Source organism: Desmodus rotundus, chromosome 5 (assembly GCF_022682495.2).
Source record: "Desmodus rotundus isolate HL8 chromosome 5, HLdesRot8A.1, whole genome shotgun sequence".
NCBI classification, from domain to species: domain Eukaryota; kingdom Metazoa; phylum Chordata; class Mammalia; order Chiroptera; family Phyllostomidae; genus Desmodus; species Desmodus rotundus.
Genome location: NC_071391.1, coordinates 160,457,849 through 160,471,475, shown reverse-complemented (window position 1 = coordinate 160,471,475; position 13,627 = coordinate 160,457,849). Strand labels below are relative to the sequence as shown.

The 13,627-nt window shown below is 43.9% G+C and overlaps 1 protein-coding gene across 1 annotated transcript in view; it reads right to left on the bottom strand.

The window, feature by feature from the left end:
- Positions 1-13,627, bottom strand: part of NBAS (NBAS subunit of NRZ tethering complex) — a 267,973-nt gene that overhangs the window by 216,577 nt on the left and 37,769 nt on the right. The window contains exons 10-12 of the mRNA XM_024552475.3: positions 11,659-11,797; positions 5,317-5,385; positions 2,639-2,767 (exon numbers count right to left, since the gene is read on the bottom strand). Coding sequence (XP_024408243.2) covers positions 2,639-2,767; positions 5,317-5,385; positions 11,659-11,797 — 337 coding nt within the window. The remainder of the gene's footprint in view (positions 1-2,638; positions 2,768-5,316; positions 5,386-11,658; positions 11,798-13,627) is intronic.

The following is a 13,627-nucleotide window of genomic DNA, read 5'->3' as shown; positions in this document are numbered from 1 at the left end:
ACTCCAGTGACCTCCTTCAGACTGTGGAGTGCAAACCTGAAAGGCCCCGCCCACCACGGCTGACCCCCAGAGTGGAGAGACAAGACTCAAGCAGGGGCTGGTTGTCCAGACGCCTCCTGCCGTCCTACCACAGCAGCACGCACCGCAGACACTCACAATAAAGTTAAGGGTCTTGCAATGAGAGGGTATCTCAGTCATTTATTCTAGAAACTGGGACACACTAGCGAGCTCGAGAGATCAACATATCTGAGAGGGGTGAAGAAACCTGTGTTACGTTCACTGAAAAAATGGATTTGTCTCTGTTCTTTTTTAAAGGTCATTAAATAAATAAAGTCTAACAAATAGGGGGGGTTTCCCCACTTTTAAAAACATATTTATTTTCCATGGAAAGAGTGTGGACATCAGATTCCTAGAGACAAGAAATCCAATCTCAGCCCCGCTGCTTACTTGCCAAATAACCCGGGACAAGGGCTAGAAAACAGCCATCAGCCTGTTTGGGGGTCACTGGGTCACAGCCACAGGCGGTGGGACGGAAGCTCAGAGGTACAGCCACAGAAAAATCAGGCCATAGCGATTCCTCACGGACCGTCCCACTAAACTCTCAGCACATTTCTATTCAAGAGACTCTCACTGGGACGACACTGGAGACGAACGTCTGGCCTCATTTCATCACGTCCCACCGCGCACCAGTTTTCCCATTTCCAAATTCCCTTCCTTTCCTGTCCCATTGCTTTCCTGGTGGCCTAGTCCAACCACTGAGATATTTATACTGATTCATTCCAGAGTTTCAAGATTTCTAAGCAATTTTTAAGTTAAAAATGTTTAATTAAAAAATCACTATAAAATTCTAATTAATGAGTAACATTGAGTTAAAGGTTGAAGGATTATATGGACATCAATCGGCAACTAAGACAAAAAAAGTCTCACCAATTAGAGAGCTCAGTGTAGGTCGATACGGACTACAACAGACGCAACTCATCTCTGCAGACAAAAGCAAAGAAGGCTGCCCAGAATTTCAGTCAGCAAAGAAAGTGTACTAACGCGTTTTGCTTGAACAGCCTTTACACTGTAGGACATCCTGGAATATTCACAAGATGAAATATTAAGTGTGCTTTCTATTAGGTGAATGAAAGCAACTCAAGAAAACAGAAAGTCAGGGGAAGAAAGAATGTCTTTCATATTCAAAGTTTTCACCATTTAAATGTGCCCGAGTGTAAAATTTCCCACATACAACAGAACATCAGGATCTTCCCAAATGATAAAAGCTGAGTATCTTATCACCATGTAAAACATGGGCAACTTTCGGATCGAGTATCTGGCATGCCTAGCTAAAATACATTAAAAAAAAAAAAAAAAACAGTTTGAGAGTTGGTCCACTCTACTCCTGGACTGAAGATGGAAGTCAAATGAACTATAATTTCAGAGCAGAGAGAGGGTCCCTTGTATTTAGCCACCGAGGTTGAAGACAGAGGAGCATCCATTCTATTTAGAACAAATGTAGATGCAGTGAGAGGCAGTGGTAGAGAGGCAAAAAAATTAATTTCAAGGTAGGAACTGAAATGATCATTCAGTTCCTAGTGGGAAATGATCTTCCTAAACCTGTGTTGAAGATATGGAAGAACTGAATAGCCAGAATGAACGAATTTCAGTCTCTGAAAAGAGCAAGAAAATGTAGAGCCACTTTCTCTCTTCCTCTATTATTCTGAAAAAAAAGTGCCATGAGCTTAATAAGAATTCTTTTAACAGTGCAGTTTAACTGGCGAAATTTAAAAGAATTCTGAAAAAGGACATCAATCCATGAAGATTTCTCACGGAAAACACTCCAATCTTAGAATTGCAAAACTATCCACCAAACCAGGTGACAAGATATTTCCATTAAAAAACAAAAGGAATGGGGAAGTGATAGAAGGGAAACTAACCCTAACAAGTGCTGAAATGCAAAACAATCGCCAGAAGAATAGAAGATTTATAACACACACTGTATGTAAATGAGATGATTATTTTCAAACCTTCCCTCTGTCACAATATGTGGCATTATATAAGCTGACCTCACTTGCCCATCGTAATTTTAAATTATAATTGATGTGGACTTTATCAGTTTTTAAATAACTAAATCATTTCATTCTTAAAATGTCATTGCAAGACATTAAAAATTTAACAGTTCTATCTTTCTTTATATCTTCATTATCCACCTTTTGAGTGAAGAGACGGTAACTCCCTTCAAGCCTTAAGTAAACCCAATGTTACTAGAGTTGCAAAGTTTGGGAAGAATAGTAATGTTTTTAGAATATTGACCCTTCAAAGCCTTGATCACATCAGTTGACCTTTTATGAAAAACGAACATCTCCAACCTGCATTTCTGGAACAGAAAATCAAGAGACAGGGGAGGGTGGAAGGGAGAATTCAGTGGACAGATTAGATTCCATATACAGCGTGTACTGCACTAGAAATTAAAATCATCACACAGTGCTACCCTATTATTAATCCGTCCTACTGTACCAACAATATTGTAAGTTTGGGAATAACGAGAATAAATTACATCAGTGCACTGCGGTAAAACATCCGCAAAGCGAAATCACTGTCACCGCTCGCCCTCAGGCAAGACCCATTCCAGGAATAAGCAGGACTGGAAACTCACCTGCTCCTTTTGCCTCCACTCCCCCTGCTGCCTCAGGGACGGAACAGCCCAGACACTCAGTCTCCCGGAGAAGTGAATGGCTGCGAGGAGGGTCCCGTCTGGAGAGAGGCTCATCTTAAAGATCCCGTCCTACACGAAAATTATATCACATTAACGTCAGAGCGAAGGCTTGAGGCTCAACAGAAATAACCTCCAGAGTTTAACAACACCCTTTAGAGAGTGCCAGGGCATAAATGGTCTCTCCTAATTATGAGTTCCAAAGCTTCATGACATTATAAATGTGTCCCAGCATATATAAACAGGACTCTTACCCTTAAGGAGAACTTTTAAATCTCTTTTATAGTGTTATAATTTACATATCATGAAAACCTAAAATGAGGGCATTATAAAAATAATGCCTTAGTATCACACATCAATTCCCCTAAGTTTTCAACAACTTTTATGGGTTGATATTGAGTAGATTGTGAGTTTCTTGAATTTTGGATCCATATCTATAAAATTCTGTATGTACACAATGTCTGGAATATTCTATACATCACAGACAGGCCACAAAATCATGCTGGGGAAGAGAAAGAAAGGGAGGGGAAGGAAGACAGAGATGGAAGTAAAGAGGATCCAAGGGTGACAGAAGCTCAGGCAGCCAGGGGGGAAATGAATTCCTTAATTTAGGGAACTCTCTGAATGTTTAAGATTTTCAGATTTGCTGGCAAATTACCCACTTTAGAGAATCTAATTGTTGCCACAGAGGAAGCTTTGTATACACTGGTTTTACATGACCAGCCTCAGGGTACAAAGAGGAAGTCTCAGCTTTTGAGTTCTACTTATTCAAATCTCTCAGTCCTTTCCTGCGAGAAACCAGGTTAGCTCCGTCACCATGAGAGAAAATACAAGCAGAAATACCATCTGCCTACCACCTACAACAGAATCACAAGAATCGAACAAACACTAAATGGACATCCATCTCCCACCAAAGTATTTATTAAGGACAGGGTCTAAGGCAGCTTACCCACAACGAATAAAACAGAGGCATGAAAATGGTCGCCCAGAGCCTTCTTTCCCCTGAACATTTAGAAAATCTGGCAACACAGGGCCCAGCATCCCCAGACAGCAACACTCAGGCAGGACCGGGTAGCATGTGCACCCTCAGAGGGGTCATGCCCTCACCACTCTCTACGGTGGCCCAAGATTAACACTGAACATCAGCTACAAAACGAAAAACTAAACACGACTATACCAAAAGTCCAGAATTACACCTGACTCAGTTCACCGTATTATCCACACTAACCATCAAAAACAAACAGAACAATTTCGGGAAGTGAGACACATTACTGGATGAGTAGACAGATGAAAACATTCGCATCCTCTAACCTCCCCTAATAAGTCTACCCCAGAATAGCCCAGACTTAAATGTAGGACAGATTAAAGACAAATGCTGGGGAGAGGGAAGCAGTAAACGCAAAGCCCTTGCAACAGGATTTTGAAGGCAGCACACCCCGGGCCCCTGGGATGGAGACAGGGGCAGCGGCAGAAGACGAAGGGCCTGGCATCTTCCTCTCACAGGTCTAGTCATCAGGCTCCACAGTTTCACATAAAGTGAGCCCGAGAGGCACAGATTTGTATGAGCTAAAAGACCTCTCCACCCATCCTTTAGAGTTTACAGAGAAGAAGCTAAAGACCTGCCAGAGTTAGGGTGCTTGCCCAAGATCATTCAAGTGTAGACAGCAGAGCCTGAACTAGATGCAGAGCTTCTGGCCCCAGTCCATGTCACTCCCACTGCCCCACAGTCACTGCCCCTCCTGGGCCCGGCCTTTCCAGCAGTCACAAGCGTGCTCCTCGGTAGAACACTTTACTGTTTGTTTTGATCACCTAAATAGTCACGTGTGACCTATATGGTAACTCCCACATATTACCAAGGCTTCATTAAACAACTCCACTAAAAGTACACACAAAGCAAGTGCAAAGTTTATGAGTCTACTTAACAATAACAAACAAACAAATGTACACTCAATAATGTGATAATTTAACGACAGCATTGTGACCAGGGAAGTAATGAATGTTTTCAATTTTCTTTTGATTTAATTTCTCCCTCCCTCCATTCCTCCTTCCTTTCCTTCCTTTCTGTCTAGACCCTTAAGCAATACATATATTAACTTAAATGTTACCAATTGCTTTTAATGTGGTGAGTTCTTGATCCCCTTAGTTTCATCTACCCTATTTCAAATCCTGGTTTCCAAATGATGGTTTCTTTTCTGGTGTGGAAATAATTCCTTAATGAATGAAACTTCTGTTGGAAGCTCCGCCCGTGTCCGCAGTACTATGGTATCCACACTGCAAACTTACAATCCTCTTTAAGCATTTGGTCGTAGAGATTTGCACTCACAAACCAAAGTAGAAATTATAGTACAGTGAATTCCCATGGACACAACCAGCTCAAACAAATATCAACATTTCAAGGTATTTCATGAATCCTTCCCCAATTACCAGGATGCCCCCAGGGATTTTTTTAAATAGTAAAATAGACAAATCTTCAGTGCATACCTACACGGACTCTTACCAGTGCACATGCCCACACAGTGCACAACTGAGAGCACGCCCGGGGAAGGCTCGCTCGCCTGTGCCCTTCGGGGTGGTCTGCTGACGACGTTCGAGAAGCACAAGGTTTTAAGCTTGTGAGTTACCTGTTCTTGCCCTGGGCGACTGTAAAACTTCACACTTAACATCCTTAATAACCCCAGTGTCTTTGGTACCTACAAAATAAATGCACATCATACAAAGAAAGGTTAATGTAATGCTTTCTCATTGTATAAAGTCCTTTGATCATAAAATGAAAACTATAGCAAATGTAGTATTTAAAGTCATGGTAAAGAAAATCATCAAGCTCCTTCTTTCTCTCTGCTGCGTAGAATTCCATTGTGTAAATATACCATGGTTTTTGGATCCACTCGTTTGCTGATGGGCACTTCGGTTGCTTCCAGTACTTGGCTATTGTAAATTGTGCTGCTATGAACATTGGGGGGGGTTCAGCTGGGGTGGGGTGGAGGGATGGGGAGAAAAGGCATACAACTGTAATTGAATAACAATAAAAAAAAAAAAAAGAAAAGAAAATCATCAATAAGTGTCAGGAACATTGGTGAGGCTATTTTCATTTGAAAAAAAAATCCACCAAGCAGTAAATCTTACAAATACGCCCTCAATCAAATGCTTTTTTAAATGCACACATAACAAGTCTAGTATAATCTTTGCACATCAGCATCTGCTCCCAGCTGTTCTCCAACAACGCTGTCCCGGGCTATCACCCTAACAGGACTGCAGACATGGGCAGAACTTCCAACAGAAGTTTCATTCGTTAAGGAATTATTTCCACACCAGAAAAGAAACCATCGTTTAGAAACCAGGATTTGAAATAACACAAGATTAGTTTTGTCTTTAGATGTAAGAAATACACTTATAAAAGCAAGAGAGAGAGATCAGGTATAATTTTTAACATGGCGAATTACAAGTGATGCAGAAGATGTACGGAATTTGGAACTCTAGCACAATGCTGGCGGGGATGGAAAACGGGGTAGCCACTGTGAAGAAAGTAGGGTGGTTCCTCACAAAGTCAACTTGGAATTACCATAGGACCCAGCAACCCCAGCTAAGTACATACCCAAAAGAATAAAGTACATGTGCTCAAACAAATACATGCACACAAATGTTCACAGCAATACTATAAACACAACAGCCAAAAAGTGGAAACCACTCAAATGTCCATTAACTAGCTGGATAAAGAAGTTCAGTATATGCAGGGGAACATTATTCAGTCATAAAAAGGGCTGAAGCACAGGTACATGCTACGACCGGGATGCACCTCAAAGATACTGTGCTAAATAAAAGACGCCAGATACACATGGCCACACTGTATGATTCCGTTCGGATGAAACGTTCAGAAAAGGCATCCACAGAAACTGAAGGCAGACCACGGGCTGCAAGGTGGTGGGGGGAGAGGAGAATAAGGAGCTTAATGAACACAAGGTCTCTTCTTGGAGTGATGAAAAAGTTTTGAGACTAAACAGTTGATGGGTGCACAAAATTGTGAATGTTCTAAATGCCACTGCATTGTACACTTTAAAATGGTTATTGGTTAATAGTATGTTATGTGAACTTTACTTAATTTACAAGAAAAAGGCAAAAGGGAGAGGGTATTGTTTTGTTGAAGTTAAAATTTTTCCCACCAGAACTGAGTAGCTGAAGACAGTATAATAGCTTAACTCCCTATATTTTCTCCAACAACAAGAAAAAGCAAGACGGGGAAAATAATTCTACATAAAAACTATGCCCACAGCTTAACTTGAAGACAGAAGACACACAAGCTTGAAAATCCCTGTAAGCAGAAGGAGAAAAGTCACCAAATTCCGAGTGTCATTTCCACGTGCTCTCACCTGTGCCCACGACCCCCTGCAGGCCCACCTCGAGGCCTGGTGGTAGCAAAAGCAGAATGAAAAACTCCTGGAGGGCCAGGAAGGCAGACAAGGGAAGCCAACACAGAGGTCTAGGCCTACCTAAAATCACTTTCAAATTCATAACCCAAAAAATTCTTCCAGAAAAAGAAAAAGATCTGAATCTATACATTGAAAGAGTCAATGGATAACTGGGAAATTAACCCAGAGTAATCAACTCCAGCAAATGTCCCAGGAAAGCTGTTGGATTTCAAAGATGAAGAAAACCCTTAAGGCCTCCAAGTAAAAGGGCCACATGACATACAAAGGGGAAATGATGTAACTTACATCAGAACTTTCCAACTCCACATACCACACAAAGCAACAGCAGACTAGTTGGGTTTTTTTAAATCCAATGGGGAAAAAAAGGTAAGCCAAGGATTTTATATCCAGACACGTTTTCCTTCAGATCCAGGCCACAGAAAACAATCTTGAACACACAAGAACTTAAGAAACTCTTCACCTACGAGCCTGTCACAAAACATCTACTAGAGGATGATTTCATCTAACCAAGAGATGACTGGGAAGAGTTCAGCAAAAGGAGACAGGAGCATTTTGGAATATATAAATGGACATCCAAGACTAAAAAAAACTGAGGATAAAGGTAGAAGTTAATGTTAAGTATGCATTTTGACAAAGAAATAATATAACCAAAAAAGGGAGGAGAAAGGAATGGGAAAGAGTAAAATAAACTAATTTTTGGATAAGCAGTGAGTAGGAATTAAAGATATCAGTGAAACTGATAAACTGGTACAATAGTAGAAGGCACTGATAAGATCAATAAGGTAGTTTCAGCGGGATGGTAAAGGTAAGTCCCCTCTCAAGTGAATTCAAGAAGCCTGGAAAGAGGGCGCGGAAACAAGGACAGGCACCTCCTGAGCCGGCAGCAGGGTTCGGTGGAGTTTAAAGCCCCCAGGAGCTAAACTGAAGAGTTTCTCTGACGAGAAACACAGAGGCGTGCCGGATGCTGATACATCTGACAGACAGCAAAACCGATGATGCAGGAAAACACCCTCCAATAATCAAGTGTGAGGTCTAGCGGACCGAGGGAAGGGCTGGCTGTCCTGGCACCAGCCGGCACTACTGGGGGACGGAGAAGGCACACAGGCACGGGTGCCAGCAGGTGGCGAGTCCCGATGGACATGCTCTTCTCGTCACTTCCCCCTTCTCAGGGCACTAGGGTTTCTCAGGGAAACAGGATTCCAAAAAGCTGTATTCTTTCCACAACATTCTATACCGGAAAAGCAGCATCAGTAACAAGAAATATAGTCAGTTTTGTTCACTCTACTTATTTCTAAAATTTTGATCTTAAAAATAGAAATAGAGAACAGTTAACACTGTAGATCATTTCATGACTGATCAAGTACATTCGCACATATTACCTCATTTGATCCTGGCAAAGCCTGGATATACCGGGCTAAGTGCCGAGCTAGAATTCCAGTCCCAGCCTTCTGACTCCCAAGCCTGGGTTCCTGCCTGCCTCCCAGTAACTGAACTCTAACCTCTTATCTGCTACAGCTTACTGACCTTAGCTGAGGACACAGCTGTATCCTCCAATACACTGAAGCCCTGCAGGCCACCTTGAGAGCTATTAACTGGAGCAGTGATTCAATGTTGAACAAACGAATAAATAAAACTACCTCGCACCGATGACACCAACATTAATTCGGAAAGCTTGGTCAATACATATATTGAATTTTGCATAGTCCCTTTTACAACCTAGCAGCCCTGCAAGTGACTAGAAAATATGTCAGCAGCATTCTGTGGTCAGTACCCACCCCCAGCACAGGAGCAACCCGAAACAAAGAGTAAGAGGAGGCTCCGTGAGGACAATGTCTGCCACCTGACAAAAGGAACTAATTCTATTAATTCAAATGGCTTTGAGATAAGGGAAGGCTATGGAGAATGACTGTGAGTTTAGCTGCAAGACACGTTTAAAAGCCACTAACATAATTAATATATACTTGCAGCATTTCAAGAAGTTAATCATACAGCAGAGCGTTCAACTGGCAATTCAATACTTTTCCCCACTTATTCTGTCAGGGCACAAGCAATTTTCTTTTAAAAGAGTCCAATACCAAAGCTTCAGGGCAGAGGGGGAAGAACCAGCCAGAGCAGAATAGATTCCAGTACTTCAGGAAGAGGCAAAGTGAGCACTGAGGAGGGCTCAGAGAAGCCACGGGGAGTGCAGACGCCGTGGCACCCATGGCCTGCCCTTTCCCAGGCCCCAGCCACCATTACACCTGGCCACACAGCCCTGAGATAGACTCATGCAGGTCGTCCTCTTCATCTCTCCTTGTATGTTCCTCACCTCTCTATTCCTTTCCTCCTTTTTCCCTAGCCTTCAGTGTTGACGAACGCCATGGCAACTGAACCGCTGGAATGATTATACAACAAAACACCAGCACACCTGCCACCTGAGTTCACCAGTTACTAACCTCTTGCCACGTTGACTTTCTCTGTGTGTATACATACTTTTTTAAATTAGTTTTTGACTGAACCATTTAAACATGACCTACAGAAACCACACTTCGATTCAAAAAGTAAAACCGTTCAAAGTCGTGACAAGATATGCCCTAATACAGTTCACAGTTAAGACTGCAAGCTGGACGTGAACTCAAATGGAGAGGAACAGGACTAAATTCCCGCAACTATGAAACAGTACGCCCATCACGTACAAGCAGCTCCAGCCTCGCTCCTTCTTTCCATACCACGGGATGATCATCGCAGCGTACATGTGACGATGCCACCGACAAGCGCGCATTTTCACGCGGGGAATGGGGGGAGGCCACAAATAGGAACGAGAGGACCTGGGTCCACCTCGTCCCCTGTTCTTAGTTCTTAAGGTCTCCCGGGGCCTCGGGCTCCGTATCTGTGAAGGGGCCCTCACTGACTCCTCCAGAGAGAACAAACGGATGCTAGAATGAGTGCATGGACAGAGTGGAAGTAGCAGGTCGCCCTACTAGGTGACCAGGCCTACAAGCGCAAACCGTCTGAAGGCCTGGTGCCACAGACACCGGTTGGTAGACCTAATCAATTTCTTTAAAAAAACACCTTGTTGGGTTAAATTTACAATCACATATTTTGATATAGGCTAAAAGCTAAAGAAAAACTTAATGGAAGCTTACTATAATTGCTAAAGATTTCTTTTCAAAAGTACTTCTTTGTTAACTCTTTTTCAACACCAAACTCTTTAACCATTTGTGGTTTTAGAGGATTATTTTGAAGTAAATACATTTTAAGAAGAAATAATGGGACAAATACAGTTATTACAGGAAAAAACCCCAGGGTCCCACACTCACATATGCTGTCTTTCACTTTAATTTGTCGTTTCCTTCCCTCCCTTGGACACTTCTGGGGCGCCCACCACACACCAGGCGGAGCACAAGCACAGGGCCTGCCATTTGGATCAAGGGTTTGCAGTTTATACAAATCACCACGACACGCAACAGCACAGGGCAGCCAACACGGTGGACACAGCAGTAGCCACCAACGTCCAGTTTTCCTCACCTTCTGCACACGCAGAAAGCTACTTCCCAGACCCCCTGAGGCCAAAAGGGGTCCTGTGACTGGTTACAGTAAATGAACTGGGAGCAGATGTGGTATCAGGTCTGGTTTAAGACAGAGAAACGCTCCACCTTTTAGCCCTCACTTCCCCTGCTAAGACCGTGAGTTGAGATAGTGGGACCTCAAGACGGGGCAGCCCCCTTGAGGAGGCCCCCAGAGTTAATCATCACGGGGAAGGAGGTGTCCAGGACAGTCATGGTGCCAACAGCAGGCTTGGCCACAAATAAGGAATGTGTCTTTACGTCGTAACCCAGAGAAATGTCAGGTTTCTCCCCCGTCTGTCTACGGGACTATTTTCATCTCTCCAGAGCCTGGCCCGCACCGCTGCAGCATACAGACATGCCTGACACAAAACCGCAGCGTGGGAGCTCCCGCACAGGGCGGCCGGGTGAAGGGAGGGTCAGGCGAAGTCCGTGTACAGATGAAACGAGGTGGGAGGAGGGCACCTCAGGAGTTAGGAACTTGCACAGGGAACCTCCTGCCAGTTGGTGCTCCAGTTCTGCCACTTGTTGGCTGAACCAAGCAAAGTTACAAAATAAAGTGCACGTCACTTTCCTCCTCAGTAGACTCGGGCTACTAACAACACCTACTTGAAAGGTTATTGATAATTCAAGGAGCTAAAACACGTAACAGCACTCGGAACAGCTGCAGCACGTAAAGTGTTTACTATGATACAGTCTATTATAGACTAAATAGATACAGTCTATGATACAGTCTATTATAGTTTAAATAGACTGTATCATAGTAAAATGATACAAGTAACAGGACTTCTGTTAGGGGCTGTTTTTCTAAGAACAAGAACAAGTTACACACACCATGCTTTAGATAAATTTGGCACTTGAAAGAAGCACCACAATTTCACCAGCATTAAGTCATTTCCCTCTTCAGGAAAAACTATTTCCTCCTCTGGACCTGACTGTGGGCTCATTGGCCCATGGCCCATGGGCGAAGCGAAGCACCGTAACCAGTACTTACCGCAGCAGCGCTGTCTCCACCATTGGTGACCTGCTTGTAATGAGGGGACCCTGAGAGAACCCTCCAGGCAGAAAGGCCACAGCGAGCGGCTTTCGACAGGCCCCCTTCAGCAGTCGCGCATCCGCCCACCAGTAAAAGCCTGAAACAGAGAAAAATAAAAAGAATTGATAAATTGCAAAGATAAACAAGACAACATCAGAACAAACAGCAGAAACAAGTTACCTTCTCCAGGAAAACTAAAGTAAAATTACTATGTACTAAACCTGGAAGGTAAATATTTTAGATGAAACAAACCAAAGAAAACACCAAGTGGTTTTTCGTTTGGAATTTCACCTTCACTTACTCGGGGTGAGGCTTGAGCACTGAAGCACCTGAAACCCAGCTGCGGATTTGGAAATGAGAAAAGCTATTTTAAGGTTGGCCACCGAATATCGAAGGGCCTGTCTGTATCAACACCAACGAACTTTCATAAACAGATGTGTCGCCTCGCCCGGATGCATAAATGAGGGTGTTAATTACAGCAGCGCACGGGACGCGATGAAGGCAAGAGCGGTGGGAAGGAACAGCCAGCCGCTGGGAGTGCTGCAGGGGGGGGCAGACGCACACAGAAGCCAGGACACTGGGGCGGGCCCTGCAGGAGTGTAGCTGCGCCTTACGACCGGTTCACTCTTCTGCTGGTTATGCCTTGCTGGCAAGTAGAGCTCACTTACCAGACAGAGGGAAAGCAGCCTAGCACCTAGCACTAAGAAGCAAGGCTGTGTGACCACTATACCAACTAGGCTGGTTAACAAGGGAGCCCAGACAGCTGGGATTTATCTCACTAAGGTACCACGTGCTTACAGCGTTACCCTGGGTCCAGGGACACAGCTAAAGACTCAACACTCGTAGGTATGCTGTGAGATGTTCGCCACAGTGAGTCCAGTCGGCATTCACCACACACAGCCACAAACCGTTTCTCTTGGGATGAGAACTTTTAGGGTCCTCTCTTAGCGATTTTCAGATAAGCAATACAGTATTGATACAGTCTCCACAAACAGTCATGACTTTTAAAGCTGGTGTGTTCAGTAAATCGGACACGGAAGTGTAACAGATATCACAATCGTCTGTCCGAGAAAGAAGAACATTTGACAGTAAAAGTCCTGTTACATTAAGGGGACGTCACAACTTCCAGGGGCTGTGTGTTGTTCCCAGTGACCACAAGGTGGCAGAATCACAGAAGGGAAGAGCCACGGACCCATCCATGTCCCCTTGTTTAAAAAGCCCCACCCCTACGCTTTGGAATCTCCCCAAAACAGAGGTTTTCAGGTCACAGCCACAGAATCCACTGTCCCAGGTGACAGAAGACGTCGTCAGACTCCCTTCACATCAGTCGTACGTAGCATCTGTCACGGCCCGTGCCCATTCTGTCAAAGAGAGATGTGCTTCATCACACAAGTATTTTCCTTTTTCCAGGCCATACGTGGAGAAAAAACTAAATGTAAATTTTCTGCACAGAAACTGAAAGATGAAAGAAAATAACACTTCACAAGGCTCCTTGGAGTCTGCATATCAAAAGACTGACTCCGTTAAATGGTCATGCTAACCAGTGTTAACTTTAAATGTTTTACTATTACAAACGTAAGCGCCTCATGCGGTAACACCGTGAGTTCCACTCATCGCCCTGGACCAGCAAAGTACGATTTAAGGGGAGTCAGAGAACTGCATCGATGGAGAAAGAACGCTTGTCCTCTGTGAGTTCAGCCCAGCGTGAGTGTGGGCAAGACAACAGCCCCCCAAAGATGTCCCTGTCCTAGTCCCTGGAACCTGTAAACATGTTATGTGACAGGGATTTCAGGTTCCTAATCAGGTGGACTTAACTGTCCCGCAGCCCAAGCTAACCCCAGGGTATTTAAAACAGAAGAGTAGGCGCAGTGGTGTCGGTGCCTGAGTGCTGTGCCAGGAGACCAGCCACTGCTGGCTTTGAGGGCAC